At 45.9% G+C, this 23698-nt stretch overlaps 1 protein-coding gene across 1 annotated transcript in view; it reads right to left on the minus strand.

Moving 5' to 3' along the window:
- The window catches only part of LOC139375249 (ryanodine receptor 3-like), a 158999-nt gene that overhangs the window by 6317 nt on the left and 128984 nt on the right, over nucleotides 1-23698 (minus strand). Inside the window, exons 67-89 of the mRNA XM_071116859.1 lie at nucleotides 23374-23614; nucleotides 23102-23189; nucleotides 22889-22981; nucleotides 21406-21576; nucleotides 21181-21240; nucleotides 20935-21069; nucleotides 19604-19716; nucleotides 16360-16456; nucleotides 14790-14899; nucleotides 14479-14530; nucleotides 14314-14367; nucleotides 14115-14214; nucleotides 12377-12456; nucleotides 12213-12289; nucleotides 12028-12101; nucleotides 4384-4401; nucleotides 3683-3763; nucleotides 3438-3526; nucleotides 3215-3343; nucleotides 2996-3100; nucleotides 2188-2269; nucleotides 606-1918; nucleotides 154-212 (exon numbers count right to left, since the gene is read on the minus strand). Coding sequence (XP_070972960.1) covers nucleotides 154-212; nucleotides 606-1918; nucleotides 2188-2269; nucleotides 2996-3100; nucleotides 3215-3343; nucleotides 3438-3526; nucleotides 3683-3763; nucleotides 4384-4401; nucleotides 12028-12101; nucleotides 12213-12289; nucleotides 12377-12456; nucleotides 14115-14214; nucleotides 14314-14367; nucleotides 14479-14530; nucleotides 14790-14899; nucleotides 16360-16456; nucleotides 19604-19716; nucleotides 20935-21069; nucleotides 21181-21240; nucleotides 21406-21576; nucleotides 22889-22981; nucleotides 23102-23189; nucleotides 23374-23614 — 3421 coding nt within the window. The remainder of the gene's footprint in view (nucleotides 1-153; nucleotides 213-605; nucleotides 1919-2187; nucleotides 2270-2995; nucleotides 3101-3214; nucleotides 3344-3437; nucleotides 3527-3682; nucleotides 3764-4383; nucleotides 4402-12027; nucleotides 12102-12212; nucleotides 12290-12376; nucleotides 12457-14114; nucleotides 14215-14313; nucleotides 14368-14478; nucleotides 14531-14789; nucleotides 14900-16359; nucleotides 16457-19603; nucleotides 19717-20934; nucleotides 21070-21180; nucleotides 21241-21405; nucleotides 21577-22888; nucleotides 22982-23101; nucleotides 23190-23373; nucleotides 23615-23698) is intronic.

The raw sequence follows: 23698 nt of genomic DNA on the forward strand, positions 1-23698 counted from the left end.
AGACAGACAAGCACCCTCAACAAATCAGTTCAGTTTCCACCAGGAGCAAAACAAATTATGATAGGGCTGAGCCTGGTAGGGAATATTGTGTCCACACTGGGAAACAAATCAGGTGCAATCACATCACATCAAGGACTTTATGAGGTCACTTACTCTGCCTTCTCTGGCTTGGCTTTGTGATCTCCATTGGCAGGCTCCATAGTAGAAGCCTCCTTCAAGAAACACATGGAATGTGGTTAAACTACACTCTTACAAAAAAGGGTTCCAAAAACATTATTCTGCTGTCCCCATAGGAAAACCCTTTTTGGTTCCAGGTAGAACCCTTTTTGGTTCCATGTAGAAATGGAACCTAAAAAGGTTCTACCTGCAACCAAAAGGGTTCTACCTGGAACCAAAAAGTGTTATTCAAAAGGTTATCCTATGGGGACAGCCCAAAGAACCCTTTAAGGTTCTAAATAGCCCTTTTTTCTAAGAGGGTACAGCTAATTCTTGCACCTAATCATTATGTGACATATACATTACAGAGGCCTGACCTTACACAGATAACCATTACTCTTTTTCTAAGACTGAACATGTGTGATTTCTGAGGAGATCCAGGTACAGACCTTGGCCTTCTTCTGTTTGACGGCAGTGGCTAAAGAGGGGGCGTCGACCCCCACCACTTCACCCATGTCCCCCAGACCTGGCTCGGCTGCGTGCTTGCCCCCCTGGCTCTTGGTTTGAATGTTGAGCAGCTCAGCCATCAGGTCGGCCTCTGCCTTGTCCACTTGGGCCATCTGGACCATCTCTGCAACCGACGATGCCTCGCTCGCCTCCATCTTCTCTGCCTCCAGCACATCGCCATGGATACCAAACTGTGTGGGGTCAGGCATGTTCCCCAGGATGTCTGTAACCTTCATGTTCTTTGCCCCTTCCACCAGGCCCCCACCAAACATGGAGGACCACAAGATGTGGAAGAAGCCCCACACCAGGTTGTAGAGGAAGCGGAAGAGGCCCGTGATTATCTTCCAGAAGAAGGAGAATAACCCTCGAACCATCTCCCTCACACTCATCTTCCTGAAATTCCTGTACTGCCGCCGCATGCTCTTGAAGGTGAGCAGCTGGCGGAAGCTGGACAGGTTCTTCCTCATGGAGACACAGGAGTTTGTGAAGGCTGAGTGAGACTCCATCATGCTCTCCTCCTCTTCCTCCTCCTCTTCCTCCTCCACACTCTGGCTGTCTTCCTCATCCTCCTCGAGACGCTCCACTGAGTCAGGCTCAGAGATCTGGGAGGCCAGTTGCATCTCAAAGATGGTGTCCTCACAGAAGTTGACAAACAGCTCCATCTTCTCGCTTTCCCCGCCCTCGTTGACCACGTCAAAGATGAACTGTCTCTTGGACTCTTTGACCTGGGGTTTCTCCCACTGCGTACGACTGGACTCACTGATCTCAAAGTAGACCCTCTCGATGCGCTTGGCCCCGCCCATGATCTCGATGCGGCCCAGGTAGGGCTCGAAGTAGTTGATTACGCTCTCAGCCAGGTCCAGGAAGGTGGCTAGACGGGCGTCGTGAGGCATGTGTTCTGATAGGTTGGTGAGCAGGACCGCCACGTTAAAACCAATGTCCTTGGCCGGTTCATGAAAACGTTCAACAAACTCCTCGTAGTTGAACATGTCGTTTTCGTCAGCCTCAACGCAGGAGAGCAGGAACTCAATCTCTGACTGGGAGTACTGCTTCTGGTTCTCCATGGACTTCTGGAACTCCTTCTTGGAGATCACTCCCTTGCTGTCCGGGTCGTACTCCTTGAAGTTGTCCGAGGAGGTCAGGTCTTTGAGTTTGAGGAACATGTCGAAGAACTTGAGGATCATCTCTACATTGCTGGAGGACTCCACCAGGGTGTCCACCATCTGTTTGCCAATAGTTCCGTTGACAACATTACCTGTAGGAGGGTAGCGAGGGTTACTAAAGTTTAGGACATACAATACAAAGTACACAGTAACCATAACACAATCTGCTTATTTTATTGTCAAGGTAGATCGTCTAGATGTTTGATACCATGCAAAATCAGTTCAAGCAAATAAATGTGTTTACAGTTTTAGGGATAAAGGATCAAATGGTTAGTAGCTAACTCTGTTCTACCAGTGTCATCTGATAGCCACATTGTGTTCCATGATGAGTCACAACTGAGATAAAAAGGTGTAATAGAACCTTCCAGAAGGGAGAGCATCATCACAATCATGTCCTTCTGCAGGTCCAGCAGCTCCTTCAATAAGTCAATCTGACTTGAGTCCTGGGGGGACAGGTAACAAAAGCAACTTTGAGACACATTCTGCACCCAATCAAGGTTAGTGCCGCTCTGTCAGGGGCCAGTCCATTGCTAATATCCCAGAGCGCCATTTGGATAGATCAAGGCCCTCTGCAAGCACTGGGACCCGCTACTGTAGGATTCGCTAGGCCCCAGCCATCCATCAGCACATGGCCTAATGTCATTCTGCTGGGCCAGAGCAGATGGCTGGGAGGGTCTCCCCAGCATGCAATAAATCTGAGGAGGGACTTTGATTAGCTTAATCAAAACGCACCCGGCAGCCCTGTCAATCTGGTCACTTGCAAACAGCCCTGCCCCTCCGGATAACCCTGAGATAAGCCAAGGCGGTCTAACGGTCCGAGAGGTTTCATTCTGATCCCACCTGGGTTATTGGCTACAAAGCACATCCAAGGTGTCTTGCTGTGGGAGTGATGGATCACATAGCCTTCACAACATTTCAAATTAAGGCAGGGAGAAAAGCCTGTCACCAAGGCATGCTGCAGAGAACATCCCTGAACTAAGAGGGACCTCTTGTGGCAACAGCTGATTGGTAAGAAAGTCAGGATGTGAACTCTCCATCCACATACAGTTTGATGTTGTATCACACTAACCAGATGCTATTCAGTTTCATATCTGAATTGATAGATCTAATATTGAGCCACTGGTTGACAAGGAGTGAGTTGATTCGAAAATGGTCCTTAGTTGTATTACCTGTGAGAGCTTCATCTGCATATTGGCAAACACATGCAGGAAGCCCACCACTGCATCCCATAGCCTGCTGTGGGCCAGACTCTGCTGGTTCCCAATACACGGGCCCTGGGGACACACAGAGAAGATATCACTATAGTCAGGACGATAACCATGATTAACCATACAATGCATTCCTGTCCGTAAAGGTTAGTTTCTTCCAACCCAAGAGGCTTGTGTTACCTGTATGTACTCAGTGAGAGAGTTGAAGATCTGCTTAGCCACAGCCAGGGCTTTGGAGAAGTTCCGCTGGCCAGCCTCATCCATGATGTCTTTCCCAGAGTAGTACCAGTAAAAATCACTGATGGATTCCTAATATTGGATAAATCAACATGTAACACAGGACAATATAAACAGACGCTGCACATAAAGCATATAGGGAGTGAGGGCGGGGATAGTATTTTACCTGCAGACGGAGCAGGTAGTCCACAGTGCTGATGATGATATTTACTGTGGTCGTGTTCCCTGTCTGAGTCCGCAGGAAGTTTTGGAAGTCTGAAGAAAGGGAAAGGGGGTCAAATGGAAAAAAGAGGATCCCTTTCAGCAGAGTACGGTAATGATATATATTGAACATTGTCACAAGTAGGCTACAGTATGTAAACTAAGGCGTATTATTGACGTACGGTGTTCTGTGTAAAGTGTTGGACATACCGTTGTTGTGTCCCTCGCAGAGCAATTGCAGAAACCTAAACAGATCCTTAGTGAACTCATCGTTCTGCAGTACCTTGGAACCTGGAAACAGGAGATGAGATTGACGACTGTCCCCTCTGGTTAGGAGGGGGCTAGAAACCAGATGACCCCCCCAGCTTGATCTAACACAAGCTTACACCATGGCCAGCATAACTTTCACTTCCCTACAAAGCTGCTGTATAGTCCTCTAGCTCCTAGACTAGGATACTTTGTCATGAAAGTCTTATGCTCTCTATGAGACATTCATATCACTTTGACTTGATATACATACTGGACAGAGGTGAGGGATAATAGGAATAAAACCGAGCTTTGTTGCTCGGTCCTTCAGATACAAGCAAAGCTTTGGACATTTTATTCTTATTACTAATTTACTTTATCAATTAATATTGGTTAGTAATATCAATATAAAAATAAATAAAAGTTTCCACACACAACAAGCAGACAAGCAGTAACTTTGTATAGGAGAGAGAGGTAAGAGTCAGTTGGGTCTAAAGCTATGGCTTGAACAATCAGACCAATGTCTTATTGAGCATGCATGTGTTCCTCAGATCAGAGCAGTAGGTTATTATCACATTCCAGACTGAGGGGAGGGGGAAGAGGTGGGAACTGGACGAAGAGCAATCAGGATGGCGAAATGAGTAGAATCTAAACCGTGTATTTACCCCGCTCACTCACGTTGACTGCGACCGATGAGTTAAAAAATGATAAGAAGAAACAAACAAACAAAAAAAGCAGACATAAGCAAAGGAGAAGACATTGAGTTTCAATAAGAAGTAAGGAAGAAGAAGAGAGATATCTACATCATTTTAGGCGTTGGACATACAGTAGACATGCGGTTAAGAATCTCGGGCAGGTAGGTCTACAGGTTCTGATGCAGTTTGCCAGGACGGGTGTTAGACGGGGAGTGAGAATCACTACAGGACTGCAGTCACCATCACATATGCCTGGTTACATGAGATGGGAACGAGCTGGAGTATGTATGAAAACATAGCCATTTACTGTATGCGCTCCATTAGATCCAACAGCTTCTACGGTGGGTAATTTACATTGTGTTACATTGTTACATCTGTTGTTTTGGAGTTGGTGTTTTTTATCTTGTTGACAGACAGTACTCGGACATCACGTGACTGAGGAACATACAGTAGCACAGGTTTACCTGCCAAATGAACACAGACACAACGAGCCAGTTCATTTTGCATGGCCCGGTGCCCCGGGTGGTGGAGATTTCACTTAAGGACCAATGGAATGGTGTAAAATGTGCAATCTCTGCCTACCCGGGGAACCGGGCCATGCAAAACAAACTCGTCCAGTGACATATGTGACATGGAGATGAGCTTTTCCATCACAAACAAAAGAGCGAATGTGGCACGCTAATTCTGTATCATGTGGCTGTAATAGCCCTATCACAGGCCTTCAAACACAACAAAAAGACATGGGCCAATCATTAGCTGGTGGGTTGGACATTGGCTGACCAATCATAATGGCAAGGGGTGTATCCTTATGGATTGCTGTTATTGCTTGTGCATAAGGTTGTAGGAATGACTAGCCTCCACATGCAGTTCTGACATAACATTACCTTTGTCACTATGGAGTAGGGTACAGTAAATCTTTATTAATGAATTACGTTCTCTACGGGCAGATTCAGAATGGACAACAAGGTGTTAATAGGAACACATTGACCACTGGCTGTAGCACAAGCAGTAAGAGCAAACCACAAATAATCACATTAGTGGAATAATGTAATTTTAGACTGGTTTCGTCTGTGAGCATTGATTGGTTGGAGATCAGAAGACAGGTGACTTGTGACCCTGTGGCTGGGTGGGAGGAAGGGGGCGGGGTCAGATGAAATCAACATGGAGTAACATGGAAATCAACATTACCTACTTAACATTTATATGTTATACTTGTGTAGGGTTTTAGACACTTAAGAAATGTGTATGGAGCATCATGGGTCAGCATTTTTTCCAAGAGCACCAAGTGGACTTGACTCTCAAAAGTAAGAAAATAAATTGTCATCTTATAATCAAACAAATCTACAATTACTTTCCTATAACACTAAACATTTCTTTCTGTGTGTTGACAGGAGAGAGAGAGGTTACAGTGCATATGGCTGTCTGAGGTAGTGTTGACAGGAGAGAGAGGTTACAGTGCATATGTCTGTCTGAGGTAGTGTTGACATGAGAGAGAGGTTACAGTGCATATGTCTGTCTGAGGTAGTGTTGACAGGAGAGAGAGGTTACAGTGCATATGTCTGTCTGAGGTAGTGTTGACAGGAGAGAGAGAGATGTTACAGTGCATATGTCTGTCTGAGGTAGTGTTGACAGGAGAGAGAGAGGTTACAGTGCATATGGCTGTCTGAGGTAGTGTTGACAGGAGAGAGAGGTTACAGTGCATATGTCTGTCTGAGGTAGTGTTGACAGGAGAGAGAGGTTACAGTGCATATGTCTGTCTGAGGTTGTGTTGACAGGAGGGAGAGAGGTTACAGTGCATACGTCTGTCTGAGGTAGTGTTGACATGAGAGAGAGGTTACAGTGCATATGTCTGTCTGAGGTAGTGTTTGCAGGAGAGAGAGGTTACAGTGCATATGTCTGTCTGAGGTAGTGTTGACAGGAGAGAGAGAGAGGTTACCGTGCATATGGCTGTCTGAGGTAGTGTTGACAGGAGAGAGAGAGGTTACAGTGCATATGGCTGTCTGAGGTAGTGTTTACAGGAGAGAGAGGTTACAGTGCATATGGCTGTCTGAGGTAGTGTTGACAGGAGAGAGAGGTTACAGTGCATATGTCTGTCTGAGGTAGTGTTGACAGGTGAGAGAGAGGTTACAGTGCATATGGCTGTCTGAGGAAGTGTTGACGGGAGAGAGAGAGGTTACAGTGCATATGTCTGTCTGAGGTAGTGTTTGCAGGAGAGAGGTTACAGTGCATATGTCTGTCTGAGGTAGTGTTGACATGAGAGAGAGGTTACAGTGCATATGTCTGTCTGAGGTAGTATTGACATGAGAGAGAGGTTACAGTGCATATGTCTGTCTGAGGTAGTGTTGACAGGAGAGAGGGAGGTTACAGTGCATATGGTTGTCTGAGGTAGTGTTGACAGGAGAGAGAGGTTACAGTGCATATGTCTGTCTGAGGTAGTGTTGACAGGAGAGAGAGGTTACAGTGCATATGGCTGTCTGTGGTAGTGTCGACAGGAGAGAGGTTACAGTGCATATGTCTGTCTGAGGTAGTGTTGACTGGAGAGAGAGTTTACAGTGCATATGTCTGTCTGAGGTAGTGTTGACAGGAGAGAGAGAGGTTACAGTGCATATGGCTGTCTGAGGTAGTGTTTGCAGGAGAGAGAGGTTACAGTGCATATGGCTGTCTGAGGTAGTGTTGACAGGAGAGAGAGGTCACAGTGCATATGGCTGTCTGAGGTAGTGTTGACAGGAGAGAGAGGTTACAGTGCATATGTCTGTCTGAGGTAGTGTTGACAGGAGAGAGAGAGGTTACAGTGCATATGTCTGTCTGAGGTAGTGTTGACAGGAGAGAGAGGTTACAGTGCATATGTCTGTCTGAGGTAGTGTTGACAGGAGAGAGAGAGGTTACAGTGCATATGGCTGTCTGAGGTAGTGTTGACAGGAGAGAGAGGTTACAGTGCATATGTCTGTCTGAGGTAGTGTTGACAGGAGAGAGAGAGGTTACAGTGCATATGGCTGTCTGAGGTAGTGTTGACAAGAGAGAGGTTACAGTGCATATGTCTGTCTGAGGTAGTGTTGACAGGAGAGAGAGAGGTTACAGTGCATATGTCTGTCTGAGGTAGTGTTGACAGGAGAGAGAGCTTACAGTGCATATGGCTGTCTGAGGTAGTGTTGACAGGAGGGAGGTTACAATGCATATGTCTGTCTGAGGTAGTGTTGACAGGAGAGAGAGAGGTTACAGTGCATATGGCTGTCTGAGGTAGTGTTGACAAGAGAGAGGTTACAGTGCATATGTCTGTCTGAGGTAGTGTTGACAGGAGAGAGAGAGGTTACAGTGCATATGTCTGTCTGAGGTAGTGTTGACAGGAGAGAGAGAGGTTATAGTGCACATGTCTGTCTGAGGTAGTGTTGACAGGAGAGAGAGAGGTTACAGTGCACATGTTTGTCTGAGGTAGTGTTGACAGGAGAGAGAGAGGTTACAGTGCATATGTCTGTCTGAGGTAGTGTTGACAGGAGAGAGAGACGTTATAGTGCACATGTCTGTCTGAGGTAGTGTTGACAGGAGAGAGAGAGGTTACAGTGCATATGTCTGTCTGAGGTAGTGTTGACAAGAGAGAGGTTACAGTGCATATGTCTGTCTGAGGTAGTGTTGACAGGAGAGAGAGAGGTTATAGTGCACATGTCTGTCTGAGGTAGTGTTGACAGGAGAGAGAGGTTACAGTGCATATGGCTGTCTGTGGTAGTGTCGACAGGAGAGAGGTTACAGTGCATATGTCTGTCTGAGGTAGTGTTGACTGGAGAGAGAGTTTACAGTGCATATGTCTGTCTGAGGTAGTGTTGACAGGAGAGAGAGAGGTTACAGTGCATATGGCTGTCTGAGGTAGTGTTTGCAGGAGAGAGAGGTTACAGTGCATATGGCTGTCTGAGGTAGTGTTGACAGGAGAGAGAGGTTACAGTGCATATGGCTGTCTGAGGTAGTGTTGACAGGAGAGAGAGGTTACAGTGCATATGTCTGTCTGAGGTAGTGTTGACAGGAGAGAGAGAGGTTACAGTGCATATGTCTGTCTGAGGTAGTGTTGACAGGAGAGAGAGGTTACAGTGCATATGTCTGTCTGAGGTAGTGTTGACAGGAGAGAGAGAGGTTACAGTGCATATGGCTGTCTGAGGTAGTGTTGACAGGAGAGAGAGGTTACAGTGCATATGTCTGTCTGAGGTAGTGTTGACAGGAGAGAGAGAGGTTACAGTGCATATGGCTGTCTGAGGTAGTGTTGACAAGAGAGAGGTTACAGTGCATATGTCTGTCTGAGGTAGTGTTGACAGGAGAGAGAGAGGTTACAGTGCATATGTCTGTCTGAGGTAGTGTTGACAGGAGAGAGAGCTTACAGTGCATATGGCTGTCTGAGGTAGTGTTGACAGGAGGGAGGTTACAATGCATATGTCTGTCTGAGGTAGTGTTGACAGGAGAGAGAGAGGTTACAGTGCATATGGCTGTCTGAGGTAGTGTTGACAAGAGAGAGGTTACAGTGCATATGTCTGTCTGAGGTAGTGTTGACAGGAGAGAGAGAGGTTACAGTGCATATGTCTGTCTGAGGTAGTGTTGACAGGAGAGAGAGAGGTTATAGTGCACATGTCTGTCTGAGGTAGTGTTGACAGGAGAGAGAGAGGTTACAGTGCACATGTTTGTCTGAGGTAGTGTTGACAGGAGAGAGAGAGGTTACAGTGCATATGTCTGTCTGAGGTAGTGTTGACAGGAGAGAGAGAGGTTACAGTGCATATGTCTGTCTGAGGTAGTGTTGACAGGAGAGAGAGGTTACAGTGCATATGTCTGTCTGAGGTAGTGTTGACAGGAGAGAGAGAGGTTACAGTGCATATGGCTGTCTGAGGTAGTGTTGACAGGAGAGAGAGGTTACAGTGCATATGTCTGTCTGAGGTAGTGTTGACAGGAGAGAGAGAGGTTACAGTGCATATGGCTGTCTGAGGTAGTGTTGACAAGAGAGAGGTTACAGTGCATATGTCTGTCTGAGGTAGTGTTGACAGGAGAGAGAGAGGTTACAGTGCATATGTCTGTCTGAGGTAGTGTTGACAGGAGAGAGAGCTTACAGTGCATATGGCTGTCTGAGGTAGTGTTGACAGGAGGGAGGTTACAATGCATATGTCTGTCTGAGGTAGTGTTGACAGGAGAGAGAGAGGTTACAGTGCATATGGCTGTCTGAGGTAGTGTTGACAAGAGAGAGGTTACAGTGCATATGTCTGTCTGAGGTAGTGTTGACAGGAGAGAGAGAGGTTACAGTGCATATGTCTGTCTGAGGTAGTGTTGACAGGAGAGAGAGAGGTTATAGTGCACATGTCTGTCTGAGGTAGTGTTGACAGGAGAGAGAGAGGTTACAGTGCACATGTTTGTCTGAGGTAGTGTTGACAGGAGAGAGAGAGGTTACAGTGCATATGTCTGTCTGAGGTAGTGTTGACAGGAGAGAGAGACGTTATAGTGCACATGTCTGTCTGAGGTAGTGTTGACAGGAGAGAGAGAGGTTACAGTGCATATGTCTGTCTGAGGTAGTGTTGACAGGAGAGAGAGGTTACAGTGCATATGTCTGTCTGAGGTAGTGTTGACAGGAGAGAGAGAGGTTACAGTGCATATGTCTGTCTGAGGTAGTGTTGACAGGAGAGAGAGAGGTTATAGTGCACATGTCTGTCTGAGGTAGTGTTGACAGGAGAGAGAGATTACAGTGCACATGTTTGTCTGAGGTAGTGTTGACAAGAGAGAGGTTACAGTGCATATGTCTGTCTGAGGTAGTGTTGACAGGAGAGAGAGAGGTTATAGTGCACATGTCTGTCTGAGGTAGTGTTGACAGGAGAGAGAGGTTACAGTGCATATGGCTGTCTGTGGTAGTGTCGACAGGAGAGAGGTTACAGTGCATATGTCTGTCTGAGGTAGTGTTGACTGGAGAGAGAGTTTACAGTGCATATGTCTGTCTGAGGTAGTGTTGACAGGAGAGAGAGAGGTTACAGTGCATATGGCTGTCTGAGGTAGTGTTTGCAGGAGAGAGAGGTTACAGTGCATATGGCTGTCTGAGGTAGTGTTGACAGGAGAGAGAGGTTACAGTGCATATGGCTGTCTGAGGTAGTGTTGACAGGAGAGAGAGGTTACAGTGCATATGTCTGTCTGAGGTAGTGTTGACAGGAGAGAGAGAGGTTACAGTGCATATGTCTGTCTGAGGTAGTGTTGACAGGAGAGAGAGGTTACAGTGCATATGTCTGTCTGAGGTAGTGTTGACAGGAGAGAGAGAGGTTACAGTGCATATGGCTGTCTGAGGTAGTGTTGACAGGAGAGAGAGGTTACAGTGCATATGTCTGTCTGAGGTAGTGTTGACAGGAGAGAGAGAGGTTACAGTGCATATGGCTGTCTGAGGTAGTGTTGACAGGAGAGAGAGGTTACAGTGCATATGTCTGTCTGAGGTAGTGTTGACAGGAGAGAGAGAGGTTACAGTGCATATGGCTGTCTGAGGTAGTGTTGACAAGAGAGAGGTTACAGTGCATATGTCTGTCTGAGGTAGTGTTGACAGGAGAGAGAGAGGTTACAGTGCATATGTCTGTCTGAGGTAGTGTTGACAGGAGAGAGAGCTTACAGTGCATATGGCTGTCTGAGGTAGTGTTGACAGGAGGGAGGTTACAATGCATATGTCTGTCTGAGGTAGTGTTGACAGGAGAGAGAGAGGTTACAGTGCATATGTCTGTCTGAGGTAGTGTTGACAGGAGAGAGAGCTTACAGTGCATATGGCTGTCTGAGGTAGTGTTGACAGGAGGGAGGTTACAATGCATATGTCTGTCTGAGGTAGTGTTGACAGGAGAGAGAGAGGTTACAGTGCATATGGCTGTCTGAGGTAGTGTTGACAAGAGAGAGGTTACAGTGCATATGTCTGTCTGAGGTAGTGTTGACAGGAGAGAGAGAGGTTACAGTGCATATGTCTGTCTGAGGTAGTGTTGACAGGAGAGAGAGAGGTTATAGTGCACATGTCTGTCTGAGGTAGTGTTGACAGGAGAGAGAGAGGTTACAGTGCACATGTTTGTCTGAGGTAGTGTTGACAGGAGAGAGAGAGGTTACAGTGCATATGTCTGTCTGAGGTAGTGTTGACAGGAGAGAGAGACGTTATAGTGCACATGTCTGTCTGAGGTAGTGTTGACAGGAGAGAGAGAGGTTACAGTGCATATGTCTGTCTGAGGTAGTGTTGACAGGAGAGAGAGAGGTTACAGTGCATATGTCTGTCTGAGGTAGTGTTGACAGGAGAGAGAGGTTACAGTGCACATGTTTGTCTGAGGTAGTGTTGACAAGAGAGAGGTTACAGTGCATATGTCTGTCTGAGGTAGTGTTGACAAGAGAGAGGTTACAGTGCATATGTCTGTCTGAGGTAGTGTTGACAGGAGAGAGAGGTTACAGTGCACATGTTTGTCTGAGGTAGTGTTGACAAGAGAGAGGTTACAGTGCATATGTCTGTCTGAGGTAGTGTTGACAGGAGAGAGAGAGGTTATAGTGCACATGTCTGTCTGAGGTAGTGTTGACAGGAGAGAGAGAGGTTACAGTGCACATGTTTGTCTGAGGTAGTATACTGTTTCCCCTTGTTTATCTCTCCTCACTTACTTGATCCTTCCTCAGTCACCATCCCAAGACCTTCTGCTTTGTTTTGCCTTTCGAATGCATTCAAATCCAGGACACTAAGGAAGTTCAAAGAAAAAGACCCAACATCATTTTCAACACGTACGGTTTTGCTTTGCTTGAATGTCAAACCGTCAAAGATTTGTTCGTGTATTGTGAGATCATTTTACCTGCAAGACTGCATGAGTCCTGATAAACTCTTGAAAAAGCCAGCATCTCTTTTTTCCTTCAGATAGTCAAGCATTTTCTACAAAAAGGAAATACACAATAAAATTCGAGCTGCACTGTACATACTGAAAAAATGTATATGGATTCCATAAATATTCTAATATACCTGCTGAACCAGTATGTTGCCCCCGTTGAGTATGGAGATGCCCAGCTTCAAGGTAAAGGTCACCATGGGCCCAAGTGAACCTGAAGAGGACAATCAGTAATCACATTATTTGTGTGTGTGTGTGTGTTTGTCTTTGTAAGAGTGTTCCCCTGTACTTTATTTATATATATATATAGATATATTTTTAGGTGGTAGATCAGCTTTAATATTGCAGATAGATTGCACCTTCCATCAATGTAAGTGTCTGCATCATTTCCAGTCCCCCATATATTCATTTGTAATGATTATTTATTATTTTCACCCTAACCCTACCATCCCTCCCCTAATTGAAGTAAACTAATGGAAAACAACACTTAGGCTTCTACTTCCAGCATATACACACTGTCACGCCCTGACCTTAGTATTCTTTGTTTTCTTTATTATTTTGTTTAGTGTGTGGCTGGTGTGACAAGGGTGATATGTGTTTTTGTCCTGTCTAGGGTTTTTGTATGTTTATGGGATTATTTCTAGTCTAGGTGTTTTTATGTCTAGTCTAGTTTTTTTTATGTATAGTCTAGTTTTTTTTATGTCCATGGTTGCCTAGATTGGTTCTCAATCAGTGGCAGCTGTTTATCGTTGTCTCTGATTGGGGACCATATTTAGGTAGCCATATTCCTTGGGTATTTCGTGGGTTATTATCTATGTGTAGTTGCATGTCAGCACTAGTTGTTTATAGCACCTCAGCAGTCCAGTACGCCCTGTTCCTCCTCCCCGCACTCGCCCTGAGGTGCGTGTCCCCAGCCCGGTACCACCAGTGCTGGCACAGTACCCAGTCCAGAGCGTCCGACGACAGTACCCAGTCCAGAGCGTCCGACGACAGTACCCAGTCCAGAGCGTCTGGCGACAGTACCCAGTCCAGAGCGTCCGGCTACAGTACCCAGTCCAGAGCGTCCGGCTACAGTACCCAGTCCAGAGCGTCCGACGACAGTACCCAGTCCGGAACCTCCGGCGACAGTTCACAGACCGGAACCTCCGGTGACAGTTCACAGACCGGAACCTCCGGCGACGGGGCACAGACCGGAACCTCCGGCGACGGTCTCCAGCCCGGGGTCTTCTGCGACGGTCCCCAGCCCGGGGTCTTCAGCGACGGTCCCCATCGAGGGTCCCCAGCCCTCAGTGTAAAGAAGGTGGGCGGCGTCCAGAACCTAAGCCGCCACCAAGGTTAGATGCCCACCCAGACCCTCCCATATATGTTTAGGTTTGCGGTCGGGAGTCTGCACCTTTGGGGGGGGGGGGTACAGTCACACCCTGACCTTTAGTATTCTTTGTTTTCTTTATTATTTTGGTTAGGTCAGGGTGTGACGAGGGTGATATGTGTTTTTATGTCTATGGTTCTCAATCAGAGGCAGCTGTTTATCATTGTCTCTGATTGGGGACCATATTTAGGTAGCCATATTCCTTGTGTATTTTGTGGGTTATTGTCTATGTGTAGTTGCATGTCAGCACAAGTTGTTTATAGCTTCACGTTCGTTTTGTTGTTTTTGGTTAGTTTGTTTAGGTGTTCTTCGTGTTTTTTGTTAATAAAAGAAGAATGTATTCTAATCACGCTGCACCTTGGTCTCATCGTTACAACGAACATGACACATACAACATACATTTTACAAACGCAGTATATTTTACAATAGTTATCTTTGTATGTTTTTAGTCCCATCCTTCAGCTACCCTCAACCATTCCCATCTATCTCAGAACACCTTGTACCTTTGCTGGCACTGATCATCTGTAACACCATCTCAGCAGCTCCTCTGTCATGCAGTCTGGCCTGCTGGTACAGAGTCTTCTGTTTCTCCATCTCTTTTTCCTATCAGGTAAACAAACAAACCCCATGTAAACAAACAGCTCCTTACAAAACCATTTGAGACTAGTCAAATCTAAAACCCTGATGGGAGATCCAAAACACCTCAAACGTTTTCTCTTTTCCTTCATCTTCCTCTTCTTCATCTTCTGCACAACTCTAAAGAAAACAAGCGAGAGCTTTGTTAGCCAGGTCTATGTTGACCTCTACATGACACTAAAGATATGAATCCAATAACAAATCAGCAAACAATCCATATAGGCTTTGTACCTTTGCCATCATGTCTGCATATGCAATATACAAAGGATCCTCTTCTAAAGAACTGAATGAAAAAGCAGGATAAACGTATGTGAATAAACCTTGCATAACTCCATAATAAACAAGTATCTCAGGTGCATGACTAAGAACAAATGTGACACAATTACTTGTGCCTGAGTGCTTCTCCTTGCGTTGGGAGAAATGCTGCAGTGATTTAGTTTAATGTGCCAGTTTATTAACCAAGGGATACACCAGCAATATTACACAGCACAGATGGAGCTAGCAGTATGATGCCAGGTGCACAGGTGTCTGTGTGTGTTTACCTCCGCTCAGTGAGCGCATTGTGACTGAAATGCAGGATGAGTTGATGAAGAGGGTCTGGCTGCATCTCTGCCTCCTCCTCTTCCTCCTCCTCCACCTTCAGTTGGGTCTTCTGCACAAACACCCAGTCACACAGAGTACATCAGAGTACAGCCTGACACCCAATCACCTGTCATATATACAGTAGCAGTGCCCTTGACCCTCTGAGAGTGACTAAATGTGCCTGCTGTACACTGAGCTGATACAAATCTTATAGATTGAACTTCTAAATCAGTGTGCTCTATTTTGAATTAGTGATATTTTAATAATGGAAGTTAAAGTTGTTCAAATTACACTGCAACACACTTAAAAAATAACAATTGCTAGAAGGCCAAGGTATCTAAACAAAAATATGGATGGTTATTATCCATATGCAGTAACCACTGCAATGTCATAAGTAGTCTTATCTTACTGAGCATCACTTACTTCAGAGACAACAGGGTGTACTTGATCAACAGAAACACATTGAAATGAAAGATGCATAATGTGCAGTCAAACTCTGTCTCACTGAAGCATGGCCCATGGAAAAACACAGACTGAGTGTATCTCAACAGGATAGCATTACGGGTATGGCACGCCACTCCTACATCAGCAGACCATGCAGGCACACACACAGGGACATACGCACAGCACATTTAGATGGTACAGCAGTGTCAAGGTCAGCGGTGTCAAGGTCAGCGGTGTCAAAGGTGTGTGCTCAGTAGAGATAAAGAGAGGAAGATGGAGGTTAAGCATGACTCTCCATGAGCCTGATCCATACTCTATAATACTCTATACTAGTCTACCACTGTATCGCTATGACAGTCACAGACAGAGAAGAAGAGAGAGCACCAGGAAAGAATGGTGCAAAAAGAAGTGGTCGATGGGATACTATTCCACATGGTCATCTCTTTTAAGATGTAACCACTTTCCACAATATCTTATAAAGTGTTATAGAGTGTTTATAACCATTGTATTAATTGCTGTTTTGATATATGTAGCCAATTCTAATACTTACACAGGACAGAATGGTGTTTTTGAAGAATTTCTGAGAAATCTAGAATCAAAGTTGTAAAGAAAGCAACCCTTGCAGGGACAGTTTTCCTTAATTATTTTATTACAACAAATTCCTTAAATGACATGAATATGGCACGATAATGTGTCCATGCTGCGACAGAAAATGTACGAAAGACGCCACACCTTCCATAAATTTAACCAGTAAGCCGTAGCATCGTGGTTGGATGCTCTCTTACCCCCGTGGGATGGGGGACAGCTCTAGAACCGGATAACAGTACAGTACAGCTGGCAGCATGACACTGACATCCAGACCGATGTCATGCGTGCCTGGGAAGGCATTTCGTTAGCAAGGAACAGATCAATATGGAGCCAGGGGCAAAACATGGATGACTGGCGGAACACCCGAAGTGCTTGGCAGGCATTGTGCTGGCGAAGAGCTTCGGTTGTGGCACGGCCAGGTGAGGATGGACAGGACAGGCTAGTACCACAAATAACACAGAGAAGGCTGGGCACTGTGAGGACAGGTACAGTACTTACTGCCAGGTCCTGCACTAGCTTCTCTTCAAAAGAGTACGTCTCTGTCTCTATCCATATTCTCTGATAGCCCAGGAGGAAGAGGTTAATAGAGCGATGCCTGGGGGTGCAGAGGGAGATGAGGAGGGTTAGCAGGGTGGGCCAGGGGGAGAGGAGAGGAGCGGGGTATTACTTTAAGAATGGTTCATACTTTTTAGTATGGCACTGGAACATCCAACTGGTCACTGTGGAGAAACACAGACTGAACTGTACCCTCAAATTCATAACCCTGTCATGTATACACCAGTGAACAATTATCACGGAACATATTTATTTTTAGCAACATCTATAGTGTACTATGATGATTAAAGCTAAATAAAATATGGTATAAATTACAGAGACATCAGTACAGAAACCTAGAATTTAGGAGAAAAATACTTTTGGGTCAGAGTGAATGAGTGAATATTTTTGTGATGAGTGTAGCTCCCAGGCCGACCAGTCAGAATGCCAGTTGGATCACTGTATGAGAGTTACAGGAGGAAGGAAGTGGAGGTCACAAACGTTGTCTGAACATTACATTACCGTTTGCATGGAGAGCAGACTGTCATAGTCTGTGTTCTCATGCATTCTTTCAAGCCTTCAGAACTTCAGAAGCCTTTTTAAACCTTGAATACAATACAAGTTTGCTTTTGATGCTGCGCAGGAACAGAGAATGTTCTCTGTGACAACAGAGTTATAACGTTAAGAAAGTATGTCTGTAGTAGAGACAGAGTAGTAGAGACACAGTAAGAAGTGTGGTAAGTCACTGAAACAAGGGTATGTAATAGTTTTAGAGGTGGTGGAAATTTAAGCTAACAGGTGGAGGAGAAAAGTACACAGACATTTCATCAAATGTCCTCAACATAGAATGTCATTCTTTCAAAAACATTACTCTGACTGAGAAGGCTAATGCTTACTCATTACTCAACTATGTGAGGCAATGTCATATTCCTAAAAGAACACCAATAACTAGGTGAAATGTGTCATCTGGTGTCGAGGAGCGGCAACAAAGCACACATTAAAGATGGCCGACCCCAGGTTGGGCTCCTAATTGTTTTTCTCCCTGCTGTCTCTCCTCCTGGGTCTCTGTGATTGAGTTACAGTGCAGCAGGGCATGAAATTGCTCGTGTCCTTTTCTATTCCTTGATAACTGGCCGAGGCGAGTCATTTGTCGTACAGGTTGGGGGAGGGGAGCTTCACATTAAATACAGGGTCTGGAGCCTAGGAAAGAGGGGTGAGACTTGTGAGGCAGAGAGAAAGAGAGAGTGTAGGGTTAGCTTGGAAATAAGAGACAATGCTAAACTGTACACAGCCTGCTGTCTGCCAGTACCGACATCAGCAGCTGGGTTATTTGGTTCTAATATTTGTCACATTCGCCAAATACAACAGGTGTAGACATTACTGTGAAATGCTTAGTTACAAGCCCTTAAACAATGCATTTCAAGAAAAAGAGTTAAGAAAATATTACAAAATAAACTAAAGCAAAAAATAAAATAAAATAAAGAATTAACAATAAAATAACAATATCGAGGCTATATACAGGGGGTACCAGTATAGTAGAGGAAAGTTGTACATGTAGGTGGGGGATAGGGCATTGTAAGAAGTCCTGGTGGCCATTTGATTAATTATTTGGCAGTCTTATGGCTTGGGGGTAGAAGCTGTTAAGGAGCCGTTTTGGTCGGAGACTTGGCGCTCCGGTACCACTTGCCGTGCAGTAGCAGAGGAAACAGTCTATGACTAGGGTGGCTGGAGTCTTTGACAATTCTTTGGGCTTTCCTCTGACACCGCCTAGTACATAGGTCCTGGATGGCAGGAAGCTTGACCCCAATGATGTACTGGGGCGTACGCACAACCGTCTGTACTGCCTTACGGTCAGATGCCAAGCAGTTGCCATACCAGGCGGTGATGCAATCGGTCAGGATGCTCTCGTTGGTGCAGCTGTAGAAGCTTTTGAGGATCTGAGGACCCATGCCAAATATTTTCAGTCTCCTGCGGGGGAAAAGGTATTGTCGTGCCCTCTCCACGACTGTCTTGGTGTGTTTGGAACCATGATAGTTTGTTGGTGATGTGTCACCAAGGAACTCGAAACTCTCAACCCACTCCACTACAGCTCCCCGTCGATGTTAATGGGGGCCTGGTTGGCCACCTTTTCCTGTAGTCCACGATCAGCTCCTTTGTCTTGTTCACATTGAGGGAGAGGTTGTTGTCCTGGCACCACACTGCCAGGTCTCCGACCTTCTCCTTATAGACTGCCTCGTCGTTGTTTGTGATCAGGCCTACCACTGTTGTGTCGTCAGCAAACTTAATGATGGTGTTGGAGTCGTGTTTGGCCACGCAGTAGTGAGTGAACAGGGAGTACAGGAGGGGACTAAGCACGCACCCCTGAGGGGCCCCAGTGTTGAGGATCAGCGTGGCACATGTGTTGTTGCCTATCCTTACCACCTGGGGGTGGCCTGTCAGGAAGTCCAGGATCCAGTTGCAGAGGGAGGTGTTTAGTCCCAGGGTCCTTAGCTTAGTGATGAGGTTTGTGGGCTCTATTGTGTTGAACACTGAGCTGTAGTCAATGAACTGCATTCTCACATAGGTGTTCCTTTTCTCTAGGTGGGAAAGGTCAGTGTGGAGTGCGATCGAGATTGCGTCATCTGTGAATCTGTTGGGGCAGTATGCGAATTGAAGTGGGTCTAGGGTTTCCGGGATGATGGTGTTGATGTGAGCCAAAACCAGCCTTTCAAAGCCCTTCATGGCTACAGACTTGAGTGCTACGGGGCGGTAATTATTTCGGCAGGTTACCTTCACTTTCCTGGGCACAGGGACTATGGTGGTCTGCTTGAAAAAACTCACGCAGGGGTGACGGTTAGAGATATTTGGAACTCACATGTGAAAAGGTTCATTGTAGATCGTCCAGTTTATTTTCCAATGATTGCAGGTTGGCCAATAGTACAGAATACACCTCTGAATTCTCACAAGGCACCCTGACCTCCAGTCTCGACAAAGCAGTATATCCTTCGCGTCGGACTCGTTAAAGAAAAAGTATTTGTCCAGTTCGAAGTGAGTAATCTCTGTTCTAATGTCCAGAATCTCTTTTCGGTCATAAGAGACGGTAGCAGCAACATTATGTACAAAATAAGTTACAAACAATGGTTAGGCGCCATTACACTACATTCAGTCAGCTAATGAATTTATTTGTAAAGGAATGTGACTATAGAAAATGGAGACGGGTGTGTGGTACCTGGGCAGGTTGTAGAGAGGAGCCATGCGGAAGCAGGCCACCACCGCACGCTTTCTCTGCTTGGACAGCAGCTTCTGCCACACACACTTCTTAGACCTCAACGGCTGCTCAACCTACATTGAATAAATGAAGACAAAATATGTACTGTGTTATATATATATCAAATGATATAAGGAGTATGGTTTGGAGCAGAAGTATGAGTATATCATGCTGAGTATAGATCAATGATAAGAGAAGCAGGACATAAAGGATCCAGGATATAGGATATAGGCCAGTATATGGAGATATGGGGCACAGCCAATATATGAAGATATGGGGCACAGCCAGTATATGGAGACATGCGGCACAGTCAGTATATGGAGACATGCGGCACAGCCAGTATATGGAGATATGGGGCACAGCCAGTATATGGAGATATGGGGCACAGCCAGTATATGGAGACATGCGGCACAGCCAGTATATGGAGATATGGGGCACAGCCAGTATATGGAGATATGGGGCACCGCCAGTATATGGAGATATGGGGCACAGTCAGTATATGGAGATATGGGGCACAGCCAGTATATGGAGACATGCGGCACAGCCAGTATATGGAGATATGCGGCACAGCCAGTATATGGAGATATGGGGCACAGCCAGTATATGGAGATATGGGGCACAGTCAGTATATGGAGATATGGGGCACAGTCAGTATATGGAGATATGGGGCACAGCCAGTATATGGAGACATGCGGCACAGCCAGTATATGGAGATATGGGGCACAGCCAGTATATGGAGATATGGGGCACAGCCAGTATATGGAGATATGGGGCACAGTCAGTATATGGAGATATGGGGCACAGCCAGTATATGGAGACATGCGGCACAGCCAGTATATGGAGATATGCGGCACAGCCAGTATATGGAGATATGGGGCACAGCCAGTATATGGAGATATGGGGCACAGCCAGTATATGGAGATATGGGGCACAGCCAGTATATGGAGATATGGGGCACAGCCAGTATATGGAGATATGGGGCATAGCCAGTATATGGAGATATGGGGCACAGCCAGTATATGGAGATATGGGGCACAGCCAGTATATGGAGATATGGGGCACAGCAAGTATATGGAGATATGGGGCACAGCCAGTATATGGAGATATGGGGTACAGCCAATGTATGGAGATATGCGGCACAGCCAGTATATGGAGATATGGGGCACAGCCAGTATATGGAGATATGGGGCACAGCCAGTATATGGAGATATGCGGCACAGATATAAGACGGAGATATAAGACGTAGAAAACTGGATGTACTGTAGGCAGTAAGGATGCAGCCAGCCACTGACCTGCTCCAGATGAAAGACCGCAGCTGAGATGCTCTGGACCCGGAACACTGTTCTCTCAGGGTCTGGCGGCCCCTCGTTCTTCACCATCACATCCTTATACAGGTTCAGCTGCCACCGTACTGCAGGGTCCTCTGACTGGGGGTGGGTTAGCGCAGTGTAGGGCTTAGAAAACATCACTGCTGTTTGATACAGAGGTGCTGTTCTAGTTTAATGAATGACAGTAATTCATCATTTTCTCTAGCTCACCTTCTCTTGAAGGTGCAGATTCTGCCGCAAATGCTCCTTCACTTCATCATCTGTGTCTTTCTGTTGAGTAATATGAGGAAACAAGTAGATATACCATTCATTAATCGTACCCAGTTGTTGACCATCTTTGATGACCGAAAAACATTTAATACTGGTCTCTGCTGAGTATTGTGTAGTCGGTAACACCTGACCCCAGACCAGTGTGGGCTAGGCAGGACGTCTCACCAGGATATAGCGTGTCTTGGCCAGGGAGATGAGCTCCTGGTCCCCGGGGGTGCACATGTTGAGTCCAATGGGCAGCATCTTCTTCAGGGCAGCCACGATCAGGGAGGTCTGGATGGAGTAGAACTCTCCTCGTTTCCTCTTATGCTTCCTCTCCTGGTCCTGACCCCCTGACTGATACCAGGACGGAATGAAATGTTAATAACTTCACCTGGCACTCACTGAAAAAAGACACCAACCTATGTATAGTAGTGCACTAAAGGGAATAGGCAGTAATTTGGGACACAGTCTAGTCTTTTCTCTATGTCTACCTTTATTTTCAAATTGCTACCTTGACCTGACTGTGCTGTATTTCACTGGAGCTTATTTAACAGTGGGAGAGCACACAGCACACCACACGCTGAATTAAGCCTGTGGGTAGCAGAGAGAACCAATGCATTTTTTCATCACCAGCAAAATCTGCAGAGGCTGTGCCAATGAAGCATTTCAAATTGAGCTATAGCCTGAAAGCAGCGATAGCCCACAGTTTGCCTCTACCCATACAGTGAGGTATTATTCAAGAACGATTGTACTGAAAAAGGCTAATGGAAGAAGCTGGCACAAAGGAGACACTCATATTCCACTGAGCAAGAGAGACAGAAACACAATTAACTGTATGTATGGGTGCGCACACACACACACACACACACACACACACACACACACACACACACACACACACACACACACACACACACACACACACACACACACACACACACACACACACACACACACACACACACACACACACACACACACACACACCAGTGCAGGAGCTGAGTGACTAATAGAGACAGCCAGTAGAAGGCATGAGCCACACACACCAGGGTATCCATAACCCAGAAACACCAATAACATGTGATCATGTTATTTGTCATGGGCATGTTGACTTTCAATAACAGAGATGGGACGTGGTTGGCCCATAAGGGAATGAGAAACACTAGTTATGATGTTAGGCGGGTCTGATGATGGAGGGCCGATAGGTGTTAATGATTGGCTGATGTAATGTGTTTACAGCGAGGCTGGGCACGCCAATGGCTGCTGCCTATGCCAGTGAATGGAGTGTAAACGCAGACAGGATAAAAATAAATAAAAAAGAAACAATCAACAAATCTATTCCCTGTCCCTGAGGTGGTGACATGGCCGCTGGTTGGCCACGGGGGATATGAGTGTTAGGGTTGCTGCAGTACTGGAGCAGTGAGAGAGAAAGGGCTGCCTCTGCAGAATGAAGCCCAGTAACAAGGCTCAGCTGGAGAGCGTGCTGACAGAGAGTAGTGGGAGGTTGAACTGAGGTTAGCAGGGTTAGGATGTGAACATACATGACCACACGGGCTGCAGACTGCTTCGAGAGTGTAGAGTAGAGCTCTCCACCACTGAAAATAAGGGGAAGATGCAGAACTGTTTTGACCCTCTCAGTAAGCAGGCACATAATAATAAATGCTACCTTTGACATCTTGATCTTGCTATCACCAGTCAGGAATGACAGGTTGTTGATTTCATTCTGAACCACAAAGTTCTGCTCTTCCCTTTTGAAGTTCTGAGGAAAGAGTAATAACAATGTATGAAGAAGACATTTCTGCTTTGTTTACTTCTCATTCTGAGCGTCCTCTCCATTGTAACTGTTAGTTTGTCCATTGTTTTCAAGGAGAAATCGTACATGTGATTTGCACCAGAGGATGAAGATCTCAGCCACCATTCTGAAGAGTTCATTGGAGTCAGCGTCTGGTTCTTTCAGCCACCTCGACCTGCAGGACAAAGAGGAGAGGAGAGATGAACCCAAAGACTATATCAATATAATATCCTCTGCTCCAAAGCCTTGCTACCAAACTAGTACATTCCTTCATTACAATAGGTCCTATGGTAAAAGTAAAACACACCCACATCATGCCACTGTAAACTACTCCATTACCCAGGGTTCAGCGGGCTCACCTGTTGTTGTCTACATAGCGGATGAGCATTGGGTAGAAGGCGTAGAGGTCTCTGCAGAGCACAGCAAACTCATCCAGGATGAGCAGCTCAGCCTCCTGGGTATCTCCCTTACTGTCAGCCTTCAGTAGCTCCTCCTCCGTCACCACCTTCACTGTCTTCTTCTTCAGCTTCTCCAGTGTAGGCAGGAAGTGACTCTTCAACAGAACAGCCCTGGCCTTAGTGATGATGGGCTGGGCGTACACTGCACACACAGCAGTCATAGTGACAGACACATAGTTAGTTGTTTAATTCTAAATGAAAAACAAAACAATACAAAAGCTGTCTT

The sequence above is a fragment of the Oncorhynchus clarkii genome, chromosome 19 (assembly GCF_045791955.1).
Source record: "Oncorhynchus clarkii lewisi isolate Uvic-CL-2024 chromosome 19, UVic_Ocla_1.0, whole genome shotgun sequence".
NCBI classification, from domain to species: domain Eukaryota; kingdom Metazoa; phylum Chordata; class Actinopteri; order Salmoniformes; family Salmonidae; genus Oncorhynchus; species Oncorhynchus clarkii.